General features: G+C 41.2%; 1 protein-coding gene across 6 annotated transcripts in view; it reads left to right on the forward strand.

Moving 5' to 3' along the window:
* GRB2 (growth factor receptor bound protein 2) overlaps positions 1–17,465 on the forward strand; it is a 60,809-nt gene that overhangs the window by 15,515 nt on the left and 27,829 nt on the right. The window contains exon 4 of one of the 6 annotated variants that reach the window (XM_036338929.1): positions 5,207–5,410. The exons of the other annotated variants lie outside the window; for them this stretch is intronic. Within the exon in view, the coding sequence (XP_036194822.1) occupies positions 5,354–5,410 (57 nt within the window). The 5' untranslated portion in view covers positions 5,207–5,353. The remainder of the gene's footprint in view (positions 1–5,206; positions 5,411–17,465) is intronic. 6 annotated transcript variants of the gene reach the window in all.

Consider the following 17,465-nt stretch of genomic DNA (forward strand, 5'->3'; position numbering starts at 1 on the left):
ACGGCTCGTATCTCAAAAAACTCGTTAGTCGGGACACTTATAAGTCAAGGCCCCACTGTAACCTGATGAAAAATTATTCTTGTATTACCTGCTTTTAGGATTGGGTTTTATATATAAAAGAATAGCAACCTCAATTTGTAAATGAACTATAGTACAAATTTCCTTTTAATGTAGGTGTTTACAGCCATAAGTTTCCTACTATGTCTACTTTAGCTGCATCCCATAAAGTTGGATATGCAGTTGTTTTGTTTCATCCATCTCATCTCTTTCATCTCATCGAAGTATTTTCTCATTTCCCCTGTTACTTTTTTTCTTTGACCCATTGGTTATTTAGGAGTGTGTTTAATTTCCACATATTTGTGAATTTCCCAGAATTCCTTCTATTGTTAATTTTAGTTCCACTTTGCTTGTAGAACATACCTTGGGTGATTTCAGTCCTTTTAAATTTATTGAGGGTCATTTTATTGCCTAGCATATGGTCCTGAGGAGGGTCCCACTGTGTGCTTGAGTTGGTGTTTTATTCTGCTGTTGTTGGGTGGTGTTCTATAGATATCTGTTAGGTCTGGTTGATTAATTATTTTTACCTTGAGTATGTCATGATAGTAGGTAGAATTTTGATAAATTCTTAAGACTATTTATCCAGTATCTTGGTGAATCATAGCAACAAGTTCTTGAATACTTCCTGGGTGAAGGGTACTGTGATTAATGCAAAGGCTTGGTTCACGACACACATAATATTTAGTAATACACTGTTTTACAGGCACACACTGGGTATCCTGACTGAGTCACACTTAGTCAGACATGAGTATCAAAGAGTTTTCTAAGATAACTTAGAAATGCTCATGACTGCTTTGTCCATCCAGATATGCCTGACTTGCTAAGACTTCTGTTTCTAACATTAGCAAAGCGTATTATCAGCTCTGAAGAGTTGTTGGTGTTGTCCTAGAACACTTAAACTTGGAAGGGTAATTGCCTTTCTGTGTATTTGGCAGTTACAAAAGTAGACATGAGCCATATTGATAATAGCATGGCATATGCCAGAGCTTCAAAATAATCAAGATACTTCTTTTACATTTTGTTAGAACTTTAGCTGAGTGCCTTCAAACTCAAACTTCACATCCCTGACACCACTGTCCCCTTTAAAGAAATATTTCGTGGAAATAGGTTTCTGCTACATATTTGTATGTACAAAATATTGAATAGTTGCCGAAACCGGTTTGGCTCAGTGGATAGAGCGTCGGCCTGCGGACTGAAGGGTCCCAGGTTCGATTCCGGTCAAGGGCATGTACCTGGGTTGCGGGCACATCCCCAGTGGGGAATGTGCAAGAGGCGGCTGATCGATGTTTCTCTCTCATCGATGTTTCTGACTTTCTATCTCTCTCCCTTCCTCTCTGTAAAAAGTCAATAAAATATATTTAAAAAAATATATATTGAATAGCATGTTTAAGGGGGGCTTTTTTAAATAGAACTTTCTATGAATTGAAAATAGCATGAGCCTTCGTTTGGCTCAGTGGATAGAGCCTGTGGATTGAAGGGTCCCAGGTTCAATGCCAGTCAAGGGCACACACATTGGTCGCAGGCTTAATCCCTGGCCCTGGTCGGAACGTGCGGAAGACAACCAATTAATGTCTCTCTCTCACATCGATGTTTCTCTCTCTGCCCCCCCTCCTCACTTTCTCTAAAAAATCAATGAAAAAATATCCTTGTTGAGGATTAACAACAAAAAACATATTCTGGTGTTTAGAGGTGAGGTCCTTGGGCAAAACTGGGAAGGGAGTGGGAATGCAGAATGCTACCGTGGACTAGGATTAGAATTGGGGAGGAAGGGTCTCTTTCTCATAGTGCTCCCCTTTCTGCACGAGGCCCTTTGCTTGTGGACCTTTGATTTCCCACAACCTCTTCATGGTGCTGCACCTTCTCTAGCTCCAGCTTGTGCAGAGACAGAATGGGGACCTGTTGCCAGTTGGTTACGTGTTTTCACTATTGAAAATGGAAGGGCCAGAAGAGTGCGAGTAGAGCAGCTCCGCCGGGTGACCTGTAAGATGTTGGTCTAGTGCTGACTCTTCTAATTTGGGCCCTTGTGTCAGTGCGTGTGTAATGTGGTCTTGAGTGAAATGTGCAGACAGCAGCATCTGAGGCACATCCAGAGAGCAGAGGCAGCGTTTCTTTGGATTCAGCAAAACCATAATTATTGTCTTTTCAGAATTCTGTTTCACATAAATAATCTTAGGCCAAGCCTTGCCCTTATTGTGAAGTCATTTTGATCCTTTGTGTGAACTGGCACCAAAATTTTGCACAATTTGCTACCCTCACCTGAAAAACTCTACTGTGTTTCACCGATGAACATTTTTGCCAATAGTGTCCAATAATGGATCAGTTAACCTTCGTGGCTATATTTAAACAAAATTTGGTCAGTTTTCAGTTGTTGTATAGTTCCCTGAACTTCGTCACATCTCCTGGTCTTCAGTCATGTTGTTCCTTTTGTCTGGTATAACTTTTGCCTCTTCATTTCCCTCATTACTTAGAGCAGCGGTTCTCAACCTGTGGGTCGCGACCCCTTTGGGGTCGAACGACCCTTTCACCTGGGTTGCCTAAGACCATCGGAAAACACATATATAATTACATATTGTTGTTGTGATTAATCACTATGCTTTAATTATGTTTAACTTGTAACGAAAATACATCCTGCATATCAGATATTTACATTACGATTCATAACAGTAGCAAAATTACAGTTATGAAGTAGCAACGAAAATAATTTTATGGTTGGGGGTCACCACAACATGAGGAACTGTATTAAAGAGTCGTGGCATTAGGAAGGTTGAGAACCACTGACTTAGAGCAAGCCCAGACTCCAGAAGTCTCTCTCCTACAGGTGCCCCTTCACTGCTCCGTAGCTCCATCGTGTGCCTCTGGCCACCACATATTTCTGTTTCTCAGATCTCAGGGTTCCTGTATCCCAGTATTTGCACAGCAGAGCGAAGGAAGCGCTGAAACCCACAGCAGGTTCCTCCTGCTCAGTGTAAATGAGGCTCAGTCTTTGTTACCCACCACTGCCTTGTCAGAGGTCAGGCTTCATTCTTATGTTGCCTCAGCTGTTTTTGCGTTTATTTAGGCGACAGGGACCAGAAATAGGAACTGTTGAGTTTCCATTGTAGTTTTTTATTCCTTTAGTTTGTGCCACTACCTCTTGGTTAGGTTTCTTGGCTACTTTTCCTTTGAGTCTTTATAAAGTATAATTGTACTTTACTGTGCATGTGACCTAAAGAATACTCAGTCGGTTTTATTTTTAAGTTAATGTCCAAAAAAATTCCCATTTTCCACCAGTTTTTGTTTTTGAATGTTTATTCCATCCATAATCATGGTGGCATTTTATTACAGCAGTGATCCATACAGTAAGAAATATCTCTATGGAAGGAGGCCCTGAACACTATGGCTTTCTTTCCTAAATTTGTTTTTTATTTTCCTTGTATAAGAAAAACAAGGAAAAATAATAGGAATAGTTTACAGTAACCCTGATGATTGTTCTAACCTGCAGTTTACACAACTCATAAGAGAAAGTGCCAGAGACCAGCTCCACAGAGGCCTAGATTGGGAGAAGAGAAGGCTTTTCTTATCATGTACTAGAGGCCCAGTGCAGGGAGTCCGTGCAAGGGGCTTGACCCTCGCAGCCATGGTGGCTTGCCTCGACCCTTGCAGACCCGGCTTTGTCCGGAAGGTTGTTCACTGTCCAGTCTAATTAGCATATTACGCTTTTATTATTATAGATTCTCTTGAGTTTGCGTTGCTGGTAAAGGTGAGGTGGATTGGGGGAAAGAATTTCTTGTTTTTCAAGCTTTGCTAGGACACTGCTTAAAACAAGTGTTTGAACTCTTCCTGTGCCCCTGTATTTCCAGGGGTGCTTTCTGACCTCTAATTAGCACCACAGCTAGGACTGGCAGCATGCTTTGTGGTGCCAGACATAGCTGTAGCCAACCTGGAGCAGGCCCAACCGAACAAGATACTGAAGTCAAAATGAGCAAGTGGTGCAAGTACTGTGAGTCAGAGTCTGCAAAATCTGCCTGAAAAGCAAGGCAGACGGCTTTGACTAGCGTCTGAAAATCTGTTCATAGACTGACATTTCAGTTCTTCTGAGTCCTGGGTAGTGGGTTTCAGTCAACAAGGCACTAATTTTTCTTTTTAAATTTGCCCATAGAAGCGAGACCTTGGGATGTACATACTGGTGATAAACTTGGAGCTTGAACATTGTTGCATCGGTGATCTGTGTTAACAGTCCATATCATATTAAAAAAATAATGAATTTGTATCTCTAGAGGGACCTGGCTTTAGTCATTGGCTCCATGAGCTGACCTGAGCTTTAGCTTTAAGCTTTCATTAATTTTGAGTGGCCAGTGCCTCTTCATTAGTAATATGATGGTTCATGTGTTGATCAAGTAATGCTGTCCTTAAAGCCAAGGAGTATGTATGTTTTGAGTTATTTTTCTAGTAGTGGTATATGTCTAGTCAGTCAGTTTTTTAAACACCATCTCTATCATGACTGGTGCCATTCTTAAATAGGCTGGTGGCTAGAGTCAGCCAGTCAATCTTTAGCCGACCTCGCTCATGCCAGCCTGCAGTGTTTGTCTCAGGAGTCTTATATTGACTAACCAGTTGAGCTTAAAAGAAGCAAAGGGGTGAATTGGAGTTTTTCTCAACATAAAGTTAATCAGAACCTTTCGACATAGTAAAGCCAACATATGGTTGTCTGTGCCTTAAAATTTTACATCTTCGATTTTACTAGAACTTTACACTGCTACTCCTTGTTCCAACTTAAAGTCATTTAAGTTAAATAGTTTTGCTATATCCTATTTTGAACTCTTCGGTTATGAAAATGTAATGGTAAATTGATATAAAATGGAACACATCATCATATATAGTTTACCCTGAATAACGCGGGTGTTAGGGCTACTGACCCCCCCCCCCCCCCGCCACAGTAAAAAATGCTTGTATAACTCGACTCCCTAAAAACTCAGGTTGCCCTAACCGGTTTGGCTCAGTGGATAGAGCGTCGGTCTGCGGACTGAAGGGTCCCAGGTTCGATTCAGGTCAAGGGCATGTACCTTGGTTGCGGGCACATCCCCAGTAGGGGGTGTGTGGGAGGCAGCTGATCGATGTTTCTCTCATGGATGTTTCTAACTCTCTATTCCCTCTCCCTTCTTCTCTGTAGAAAATCAATAAAATATATTACAAAAAAACAAAAAACTCAGGTTGTCCTGTGGTATCCATGGGAGACTGGTTCCAGGACCCCACCCCATCGCCCGTGGACACCAAAAGCCTCTGATGCTCAAGCCTATAAAATGGCATAGATCAATGCATGCAGTTGGCCCTTAACATCTGCAGACTCCAGACCTTGGATCAAAAAATAGCACAGGTATTTATTGAAAAAAAAACCCACATATAAGTGGACCTGTGCAGTTCAACTGTACATTCCTAAGATTTTTTTTTTCCAGGTCAATCAGCAAGCTTTTGAGTTGCCAGGGAGACAGTTTTTGTCTACTAGGAACTTGGCGTTGAGCTAGTGAGGCTCTATGTGCCTGTGAAACAATTAGTAAAGAGAACAATTATATGAAATAGATCCTTTTAAAAAATACATCTGATTAAACACTGATTTAGAGGATTTGTAGTAAGATAGAATCAGATGTAGTGAAGGAAGTTGGTGGGGCTTACAGGTAGGAAGTAAGAGTGTACTGATTCTAAATGGCTGAGAGTTGGATAGTAGAAAAAAATGGCATCTCAGGTGGCAGAATTCACTGAGGGTTGGAGTGTATATGGAGTGAATTTCAAAGACAGTGATCAATTTGGCAGTCTCTCGTTCGTAATTTTAAAATATATATTATGGTTCCTGATCAGTACCCAAACCTAGCCCAGTCCACTGCCCAGAAATAATAACTGATTATATTTGTCTTTCCTAGTATTTTTTTATTGTTTACACTATTGCAGATATCCTCCATTCCCCATTTCACGCTGCTTTGCCCACCTCCACCCAGGAACTCCTATAATAATTTATCTGGATACTTTAAAAGTCAAGGTCATACTGTATATGAAATGGCCTTTTTGAAAATATAAGTATTTGCCCATTGTGTTAAGCCATTGTTTGCAAATGACAGAACACACTACTCACACTAGTCTAAACAATAAAAGGTATGTATCATTGGCTTATAATAATCAAAAAGTTCAGAGATTGGATAGAAATCAGATAATGGTTTAATCAGGGCTCCAGCTCAGTGTCTCCCATAACTTTTTTGTAGCCGTGCCCTGTGCTGTGTGTTAGCTTTGTTCTAAGGTATGTGTTTCCTTCCCACCTCCAGCAGAAGTCCTGAGATTGGGGCTGATTGGCTCAGGTAGCCTAGGACTAAGCTGGTCACTGGGCCTGGGGAGAGAGACTTGCCCTGGGAGATTTGGTTGGGGGTCAGTCCCACCCAAGCCTCATGGCTCTCCACAGAGGCAGAATAGAGGTTAAGAAGACCACTCATTGTCTGCTCCACCCATGCTATTGTAAACTCTTCATAAATAACATTTGTAACAGCTGCAGAGTATCTCATTATATGAATGTCCCATAATTTAACCATTCCACTACTGGTGAGCATTGTAGAATGTTTCCCCCGCCCTATTTTAAGTAATGCTTAGTTGGACTTCCTTATTATATTTAGAGATGTTTTAAAGGAAAAATAAGGCTTGATTAGATGTAAATATGAAAGGAAGGGAAAAGGAGAAATAACTGAAAGTTGTATTTCCATAGACGGATGCGGGGGTTGCGTAGTGTGGAGCGTTGGGAGGACTTTTGGTTTGGACTGCCACATGCTGAGTGAGATCCGTTGCTGTAGTGGTTCTCTTCATCTTTTTGGTGCTTCTGAGCAACTCCTGGGTACCCACCGGTATGAATTATTTCCACTTGCTGTCTTCTATTTTATATTTAAAGACCAATTGTACTGATGGTGCTTTTTTTTTAAACAACATCATTTCTATCCCCCATAATCCCATTGTACTTTGATTTGAACCTTTTGCCTTGTTATCGTTGGTACCATATGCTCAAACCATTCAGTCATTATACCACGATTGTAAATGCAACATCTTACCAGAATAGCCTGTCCCTGCTGTCTCCTACTAGTTTCACCATTTAGCTTCTATTAAAAATACAGAACTAATTTATTCTGAGTAAAAGACCAGTGTAATTTTCTGTACCATTACTTACAACAGAATAGAAGTCATTGATAATCAGATTCTGTCCAGGAAGATGAAATGATTCTAATTTAGAGGTTTTGTGGTTTTGTTTTGAGACAGCTAACAGTAGATCTGGTGTAAGATGACCCATTAGCTTCTGTCCCCTTCGTGGACTTCTCAGTTTAAATGGAAGCATCTGGGTGGGCAGCAGACGGAGCTAGAGTAGGATTTAGGATTGGAAGCAGACACCTGCCAGTTTGTGAAGCGCACATATGCTCAGTATAGCAATCATTTGATACTAGAACTGCCAAGGAATGTCCTAAAAATAAGGTGGCTAGGAACAGAGGAGAGGCTTACAAGATTAGTTTGAACTTTCTTTTTCTTCATGGTCTGCCATCAGAAGTTTGGGTATTAGGTTCAAAACTGACAAATAAAAAGAATTTATTGCCCTGGCCAGTGTGGCTGTTAGTTGGGCATTGTCCTGTGTAGTAAGGTTGCCAGTTGGATTCCAGGTCAGGGCACATGCCCAGGTTTTTGGGCTTGATCCCCAGTGTGTGTGTGTGTGTGTGTAAAAGGTAGCCAATAAATGTTTTGCTCTCGCATCCATGTTCCTCTCTCTCTCTCTCTTTCTCTCTCTCTCTTTCTCCCTCTCCCCCCTTCTTCTCTCTCCCTCTCCCCCTCCCTCTCTCTCTCTCTTTATCTCTCTCTCTCTCTATTTCTCTCTCCCCTTTCCTCTCTCTCTCCCTTTACCCCTGGATAGGATGGAAAGATTAGGTTGGATACCAAACTGTGAGAGAGATACATCGATTGCCTCCCACCTGTGCCCCGAGCAGGCCGGGGAATGAACCTGCAAGCTAGGTATATGCCCTTGACTAGTAATCCAACCTGTGACCCTTTGGTACATGGCCAATACTCTACCACCTAGCCACACTGGTCAGGGCTGTCCATAGCATTCTTAATCCAATATAACTCTATTCCTTCAGCTTCAGAAATTATAAACCCGGAATAGAAACCTAGCTAGATCATTGATTCTGTGAAGTATTGGTCAAAAACAGTCAAGCAACACTTTGTGGGATGTCTGTTAAAGACTGTGTCAAAGAACATGTGGCAAAGAAGTATACATAGAGGTTACAAGCATGGACGCTGGAATTGGTCAGACCTGAGTTCCAGTCCTACATATTCCATTTACAAACTGTGTCTCCTTGGGCAAGTTATCTGGTGTATTTGAATGGACCTTAGATTCCTCATCTGTAAGGTGGAATAATACCTACCCAGCTTATGGACTTATGAGGATGAAATAGCCTAATTTGTCTTGGATTGTGGCACATGATACATGTTTAATAAATGTAAGCTGTATTTCAGTATTTTATTAAAGGAGAGATTAACTCATTCCTTGAACAGGTGTTAAGTATCTATTGTTTATGGGTCTGATAAAACCAGACGCTACTCTGTGAAGGACATAGGCGGGTACACCCTGTGGTAATGCTACATTAGTTTCAGTTCACCAGGAGAGGTGTGTGCAAGGTACAGCCTAGAAAGAACAGTGGTGGTGATAGATTTCACACCTGATGGGTCATTCTGCCAAAATTTTTTTAAAATATATTTTATTGATTTTTTACAGAGAGGAAGGGAGAGGGATAGAGAGTTAGAAACATCCATGAGAGAAACATCCATCAGCTGCCTCCTGCACACCCCCTATTGGGGATATGCCTGCAACCAAGGTACATGCCCTTGACCGGAATTGAACCTGGGACCCTTCAGTCCACAGGCCACTGCTCTAGCCACTGAGCCAGACTGGTCAGGGCTCTGCCAATTTTTTTAAAAAAATAATTCTTTATTGTTGAAAGTATTACTTATGTCCCCCTTTTCCCTTATTGACTTCCTCCCGCCTGCGCCCCCCCCCAGCCAAGTTTTGAAGAGAGAGATAAGACTGCGTTAATAAATATGGAGAGAAGGGCATTCCAGGCAGAGAGCAGAGGAATGAAGGTGAGGGGGGAACTGCAGGTAGCTTTGCTATAGTCAGAACTGAAGGTGAGGGGGGAATTGCAGGTAGCTTTGCTATAGTCAGAATGCGGTCTTTGTGGGGAGATGGCAGGGGTAGTTGGAGAGGTGGGCAGAAACTAGCATATGCTAGGCTGAATATTGGGCTTCATTCTTTTTTTTTTTTTAATCCTCACCCAAGGATATGTTTTTTATTTATTTTAGAGAGAAAGGAGAGGAGAGAGAGAAACATTGATCGGTTGCCTCCTGTACAGGGATTGAAACCCCACCCAGGTATGTATCCTGTCTGGGACTGGAACCCACAACCCTTCGGTGCACAGGACAGTGCTCCAACCAACTGAGCCCACCAGCCAGGGTGGGAAGTAATTGAAGGATGCTGAGCATGGAACTAACATCAGAGCTGTTTTTTAGGAAAGAAATTTTTGCAGCAAGTGGTAAAGGGAAATCTGTCTGGACATGACACTATGTAGAGACATCTAATTAAAGAGGACGTGTATCTGGATGATAGAGGTAAGTAGACTTGAGGAGGGGTAAGGAAGAAGATTGGCTAAGGCAACTTGGCGGCTGTGGGCGTTGTTACCTGAGAAAGGTAATATGGGAAATAGAAGTTTTTTGGACTCTCGTGAGTTCCATTTGGTTATAGTTAAGATTGAGGTGCTTGTGAGTCATCCAGAAAAAGAGATGTATCAGGCAGTTGAATGGGTTGATTTGGGCTACCCAGATTTGATATATCCCAGTAGAGTATAGGCCAGGGGTGGGCAAACTTTTTGACTCGTGGGCCACAATGGGTTCTTAAACTGGACCGGAGGGCCGGAACAAAAGCATGGGTGGAGTGTTTGTGTGAACTAATATAAATTCAAAGTAAACATCATTACATAAAAGGTTACGGTCTTTTTTTTTTTTTTAGTTTTATTCATTTTAAACGGGCCGTAGTTTGCCCACGGCTGGTATAGTCAGTAATGAAAGTTTGTGTAGAAGTGAGTTTTTTCTGAAGTGAAACTGTATGTTTAGAAAGATACCTAAAGGAGAACCTTGAGGAATGTCAAACATTTGAAGAGGAACCAGCAGTGAGCAAAGGCTGTGGAAGCATTCCTGCTGTCCCTGAAACCGAAAGGGGCCATTGTAAGACTTTACAGGAATATCTTAGGTTGACTTCCTGGTGTGCAGTCATTACGTTGAGTCTCTGGTGTACATACACCCTGGGTCAGCTGAGTCTTTGTGTTCTTTAGCTGATTTGCTCTTAGGACAAGCTTAACAAAAAATCAGAGTTGTAATTTCATAAGAATGAAACTTAGTAAAGCATTTCCAAATATAACATGCTTTGCCTTCAATGTACTTTTGCATTCCTGAAATAATGATCAAACAGTATATCTATCACTCTCCTCTACACAAGCCACATAATTTCAAAAGTGGGAAAGGTATTCCAGAGAGAAAGCTTAGAAGCAGAAGGAGCTCCTGGGAGTGGAAATGGTAGTAGCCTACCCCCTGTAGCAGATTTTGGAGGTCAAGAAGTAGAAGACCTGGCAGTTAGCTATTAGTGGGTGGGCATTGGGGCATACATTGACCAAAGAAGATAATTTAGGTGTTGAAAGCCTTTGAGAAAGGGCCTCGTGATTCTTAATGTTGGAAACCAGGAGATCTATGTGATGGAAAGTAATCTCCCTTTCCCCCAAAGCAGACACACGTACCTTGCGACAGGAATAGGTTTTGAAGTGTGGTGAGCAGAACAAACTCTGCTGAGCACCTTTATTTCATTGCTGGTTTCCTCCGTTACCGAACTCGGACAATTCCAAATTGTCTTTCTATCCTCTACTCCCCAAATGAGCAAACCTTTAGCTTGTCATTACGGTACTTCACTTGGCTGTCAGTATTTTCACATTAGTAATTGGGTGCTCTTGGCTGGGGTGGAGGGCTGCTGTGCCCTTTGTAAGATTGGCCCACACACCATTGTACTCAGGTCCCCCACAGGAGCAGAGGCACGCTGGCTGGATTTTTAATGCAAAAGCATGTGGGCGGGTGGATATATAGTGTTTGGCTTTTTCAAGGCAAGATAAAGCCCATGCACCTAATGGGACTAGAGGGGATAAACTTGACAACACATGGAATTTTTCTTTCTGTTTTTCTTGTCCTACATCCAGCAATTTAAAATACTAAGAACAGGGATAAAGTGAAAATTATTCCATACCTGTATCTATTGTTTATTGGTAATAATCAACACATTAAATATCTGCTGGATCCCAAAATCTTACTCTCTTTATGCATACAGTACATAATAGATATATTGTATATCTGAGGTAGCAAACTTTTATAGGGGTGGTTGATGATTTTTTTAAAAAGGCTGGGAAATTCTGGGTTATCTCGTTCGAGTACTTGTAGTCAGCCCGTGTGTCTGTCTGAGATGTTAGTGCACTTTCTTTCTTTTTCTCATCTCTCAAATTGGGCTAAGGGTGATAAACTCATAAGCTCATTCACCAATCTGAAGTGCTTTAGGAATATATGTGGGTACTTTTAGAATTATGGCAAAATATGTGACACTAATACTTACCAAGAATATATGTAATGCTTCAAAAATACAGGGTGTCCCAAAACAATGTACACACACTTTAACAGCTGATAACTCACTTAATTTTCACTCCTTTTCAGGTTTAACTGATTTGAAATTATGGGTGAAGCCAGACAAAACTTTGAACAAAGAAAATTTATCCTCAAGTGCCAATTTTTTTTATGGGGATATATAAAAGATAAAGTTTACAGTGCAAAACGGGCAACGTTCAACAAATTGAGGGCACACAAATATTGAACAAAATCATTCTTGATGTTTGTGATACCGTTGCTTCACGTTATCAGCAGTGCCTGGACCAGAACAGTCATCAGTTTGAAAACAGGTATTGGCAAAAAAAAATTATTCATTAGATTATTCTGTAGATTCTTTTAAATTTTGAAAATGAACTGTATATTAATAAACACTGACTTTATGATTCAAAGTGTGTATACATTTTTGGGACTTCCTGTATATATTTATACAGTTCCCCTACAACAGGGAACTTTGAGGTTGCTTAAGCATGTGCAAATAAGCTGAAAACAAAAAAATGCCAGGGCACCCTAGCTGGTTTGGCTCAGTGGATAGAGCATCAGCCTGTGGACTGAAGGTCCTGGGTTCGATTCCAGTCAAGGGCACATGCCTGGATTGTGGGCTTGACCCCCAGTAGGGGGCATGCAGGAGGCAGCTGATCAATGATTCACATCATTGATGTGTGTGTGTGTGTGTGTCTCTCCCTTTCTCCCTCTCTCCCTCCCTCAATACAATTTTTTTTTTTAATGCCAGGGGGCCCTAGCTGGTTTGGCTCAGCGGGTAGAGCATTGGCTTATAGACTGAAGGGTCCTGGGTTTGATTCCAGTCAAGGGCACATACCCAGGTTGCAGGCTTGGTCCCCAGTGCAGGGCATGCAGGAGGCAGCCAGTCAATGATTCTCGCTCATCATTGATGTTTCTATCTCTCTCGCCCTCCCTTCCTTGCTGAAATCACTAAAAAGAATATATTTTTTAAAAAATGCCAGGGGTGGGACAACAGGAACCCTAAAATATTTACCACATTATAATTTACAATATTAATTTGTATGAGAAGAGTTGCTCAGTTAATAACACACGTTTATGAACATAATATGTTTTTTCCATGAAATCATGATGTTTTCAGTGATGTTAAAACCTAAATTAGGAAGATTTTTTCACCCCTAATTTGGTGAGGAGTTTATTGTCCTGCATGCCTGCCCCAGCACTTCCCTCACAGTTTTTAGGATGGTTCCTCAAACTGTTTAGGGTATTTCCCTTTATCCAAGTGTTTAGGTATTTTGAAATACAGTCTCACGCGATGTGATGACATTTTGGTCAAGGGTGGACCACGTATATGACGATGATATACTACTTAGCCTAGGTGTGCAATAGGCTACCCCGTCTAGGTATGTACATGCTCTCTGATCCCACAGCACAATTGCCTAATGACAATTCTCAGAATGTATCGTTGTTCAGTGGCACAAGACTAGATATATGCCGGAAGTAGTATGATGTTGTTTCCTGACAAATTAAGTAGTTGATGAAGAAGTGATAGAATTTGCCTTGGCTGGTGTGTTTCAGTGATTGGAGCATCGGCCCTGTGCACCAAAGGGTCTCGGGTTCAGTTCCCCATCAAGAGCATGTGCCTGGGTTGCAGGTGCACTCCTCTGGTCGGGGCGTGCAAGAAGCAATCACATCGATGTTTCTCTCCCTTGCCCTTCTCCCCTTCCTCCCTCTCTCCCTTTCATTCTCTCTGAAAAGCACTGGAAAAGATGTCTTCTGGTGAGGATTAACAACAACAGCAAAATAAATGATAGAATTTATGATGACATTTGTGTCTGGGCCCATTTTTCTTAGCAGTTCTTTCCCTTCCCATGCAGAGTAGACTATGTTGACTTCTTTTTCTGCCCTTATGCTGCCCAAAGGAGAAATACTTATTTGTATCTTTGCCACTCCGTAGTTTTCTTTGTTTCAGGTTTCCCCCCCTTTTCCAGGAGGCAGATTAGCAAAATGTTTTTAGAACAAGACAGACCCAAATTGAAGCAAACTGTAGTTTCGCTTTTTATTGACTGTGTTTGTAGTCAAGGCACTAAACCTCTTTGAACTCTAGTTAGTTCTTCTGTAAAATAAAAAGACCCTCTCTGGAAAGGGTTGCCCTTAATATACTTAAAAATGTCTTAAAATAGGTACACAATACAGTGTACCTTTTTTACATTTTAATTTTAAAATAAAAAAGAAACTACCGTTACAAGGGCTCCATCCTGCACTCTTAGTTTATGAGGAATTTGTGTAAGGCTCAGACGAGCTAAGGGACCTGAGCAAGGCTAGGGAGGGCAGTGTGGATGCCACTGGATCTCAGTGTCCTTTTGGATCCACTGCACTTTCTTTTATGCCATTCATTTCTCACTGTGCAGACACACATGGTAATGGTGGTGTTTTGCTGTTCTGTGTGAACTGATCCTGAATTTGACCTAAATTGCATGGGTAGAGATTACATTTGTATAGACTGTTAAGGATAGTTCTGTGGACACTTTCTAAAATAGGGTAATTACTTTGCCCATACTTATGACTTCATTTACTAGACTTTATAATAGGAAAATGGATTGGAAAACCTCCTAAAATTCCATCTGGTCCTTTGATGTGTAAAGGGTTTTCAGTTACCAGGAATTGTTCCAAACACATATAAAACTGGTCCCTGTTGTCCAGAATTGTCTTTCTAAGGTGGGGGGATGCCTGTGTGTGTGCGCGCGCACACACACACACACACACACACACACACAAGTGGTTGCAATCTGTTGAAATCATATTTTTCAGATTTACGCTATTGAAGCATTTGCTTATTATGAGTAAAAAGAAAACCAGGTGTAGAAATTCATTATGTAATAATCACGTTTCCTCATTTACATTTGGGAGATCATTTATCGCTTCTTTTGAAGAAGAACTAGAATATTTTTATAGCATACTGTCTCCCCAACAAAGGTCTTTCTTTGCAATATAAATCAAACTGTCAAACACTTACTGAATGCCCAGAGGATACTGAGATTAATAGATGAGGCTCCTACCCTCAAGTAGCTTAATCTAGTAGAAGACAAATAATCCTATATAATAAAAGGCTAATATGCAAATTGTCCCCTCCACCAGGAGTTCAACCGGGAGTTCGACCAGGGGATGGGGCCGGCCAGCCAACTGCCCGCAGCCCCTCCACCCAGCCTGATTGGGGTGGGCCGGCCGGACCCCACCCGTACATGAATTTGTGCACCGGGCCTCTAGTTACTATATATTGAGACAAGGATGATGATACAACTGTGATAATAATACAAAGTTCAGTGGTAGCAGAGAGGAAGTAGTCCTTAAGTTAGGTCTTAAGTTTGCCATCTTAGGCAGAGAAAACGGCGTATTCCAAGTCTGAAAATCGTGAAACATCTTGGCAGTTGGGAAGCTACTTGCAGTAGCTTTAGTAACAGAAAGGTAAGACTGGAGACTTAGGCGAGGGCCAGATAATGGAGAGCTTTGTGTTCAGTGCTATACACTTCACACCAATCAGAAAATACTGTGAACTTATACGAAGTGATTGGTGGTGTTTGCTATGTTAGTCAAAGGTGAACTCTCTTAAATTGATCTTCTCCATTCTTTTAAGTTAGTTATTAGCACACTGATAAGTATAAAGGAAGTAATGGTTTCATTAGGGTTTTAAAGAACTAATTCATTTTACTAAGTATCTCCAATATTATGGATGTTTTTGTTGTTTTTTAGTCTCGTTTTAAGTTACATTATGGCCTCTCTCCATTGTGCTTGTAAGGATAGTTGAGTATTGAGTGTTTAGTATGAAATACAAAGAACAGTGAACAGGGACTGTAATTGCAAAGGTAGGTAACAGTATGATGAGAGAATTTGTCAGCAAATGCAAAATTGTCTTTGAGGATAATAGACAATACCACTTTAGCTAAATTGTCTCAAAAAAGTTTGTGGCATTGGAAATGGTACCTTCAGCTGGACAGACCCTATTCACTGACTCTCAGAAGCAAAACCTCAGTTGTCAAGCTTCACTCACTTTCAGCAGAGTTCCTAGTCTGCTTTTATGTTGCCTCAGTTTTAGGAGCACACAACCAAGGAATACCAGACATTAAAAGAGGAGGAGCCCTGACCGGTTTGGCTCAGTGGATGGAGCATCGGCCTGCGGACTGAGGGGTCCCAGGTTCGATTCTGGTCAGGGGCATGTACCTTGGTTGCGGGCACATTCCCAGTGGTGGTGTGCAGGAGGCAGCTGATCGATGTTTCTCACTCATCGATGTTTCTAACTCTCTATCCCTCTCCCTTCCTCTCAATGAAAAATCAATAAAATATATTTTTTAAAAAAGAAGGGGAAACTATTGAAGGATATTATGCAGAATGGCAGTCTAGCTTTTAAAAAATAATAAACTTTCTTTTTCAGAACAGTTTTAGATTCACAGAAAGTTATACAAAGAGTTTGAGTAAACCCCACACCAAGTTTTCCCTATTATAACATGTTATGTTAGTATGGTATATTTTTTATAATTAGTGAACCAATATTAATACATTATTATTAACTAAAGTCCATACTTTACTCAGATTTCCTTAGTTCTTCCCTAATGTCCTTTTTCCGTTCCAGGATTCCATGTGGGATACCATATTACACGTAGCTGTCATGTTTGCTTTCACTCATTCTGGCTGTGACAGATCTGGTTTACATTGTAATGATGTTATTTTGATTTATAGACTTGAGAACCTTCTGAAGGGGACAGAATGAAAGCGGTGAAGAAATCACTGTATAATAATCCAAGGGGAGGTAATGGCAGCTTGGATTGGAGTGGTAACAGAAGTAGAGAGGTGTTCTGATTTGGGGTATATAAAAGCCATGAGATTGGAGGAGAAAAATCAAGCAAATGAGTGTAGATAGAAAAGAAAATAGCCGAGACCGGTTTGGCTCAGTGGATAGAGCGTCAGCCTGCGGACTGAAAGGTCCCGGGTTCGATTCCGGTCGGGGGCATGTACCTGGGTTGCGGGCATATCCCCAGTGGGGGATGTGCAGGAGGCAGCTGGTCGATGTTTCTCTCTCATCGATGTTTCTGACTCTCTATCTCTCTCCCTTCCTCTCTGTAAAAAATCAATAAAATATATTTTAAAAAAAAGAAGAAAAAAAAAGAAAAGAAAATAGGTTCAGGGGATGGAGCCCTTGGGACCTTGAATGTTTAAAAATTAATGAGATAAAAAGAAACTAGCAAATGAGACCAAAAAGAGTGGCCAGTTAGGTAGAAAGCAAACCTAGAAGGTGGTGTGTCCTAGCAGCCAGTGTTTCAAGGCAAAGGAAATGAATGCCTCTATTACGTGCTCTTGATGGGCCAAGTCAGATGAGGACAGAGAATCGGCCTTTGGATCCAGCAGCAGGTGATCATTGATGACCTCTGTGAGTAGTTTCAGTGAAGTGGTGAGGGCAAAAGCATGTTTGGGTTCAAAGCGAATGGGTGGGCACAGGGAAAAAACACTGCAAACTGATATTTAATTATAGGTAATATGTATGCGGAAGTATTTAGGAGAAAGTGGACTGATGTCTGCAACTTTGAAATGCTGGAGGGGTAGATAATGGAAGGGTGTACAGATAGATAAGTAGTAAAGCATGTATTGTTAATGGTATAATTTAAATGATGGGTAAATGTGTGTTCATTGTAAAACTCAACTTTGCTTTGCGTTTGAAA

The sequence above is a fragment of the Myotis myotis genome, unplaced genomic scaffold (genome assembly GCF_014108235.1).
Source record: "Myotis myotis isolate mMyoMyo1 unplaced genomic scaffold, mMyoMyo1.p scaffold_m19_p_17, whole genome shotgun sequence".
In the NCBI taxonomy this organism is placed as follows: domain Eukaryota; kingdom Metazoa; phylum Chordata; class Mammalia; order Chiroptera; family Vespertilionidae; genus Myotis; species Myotis myotis.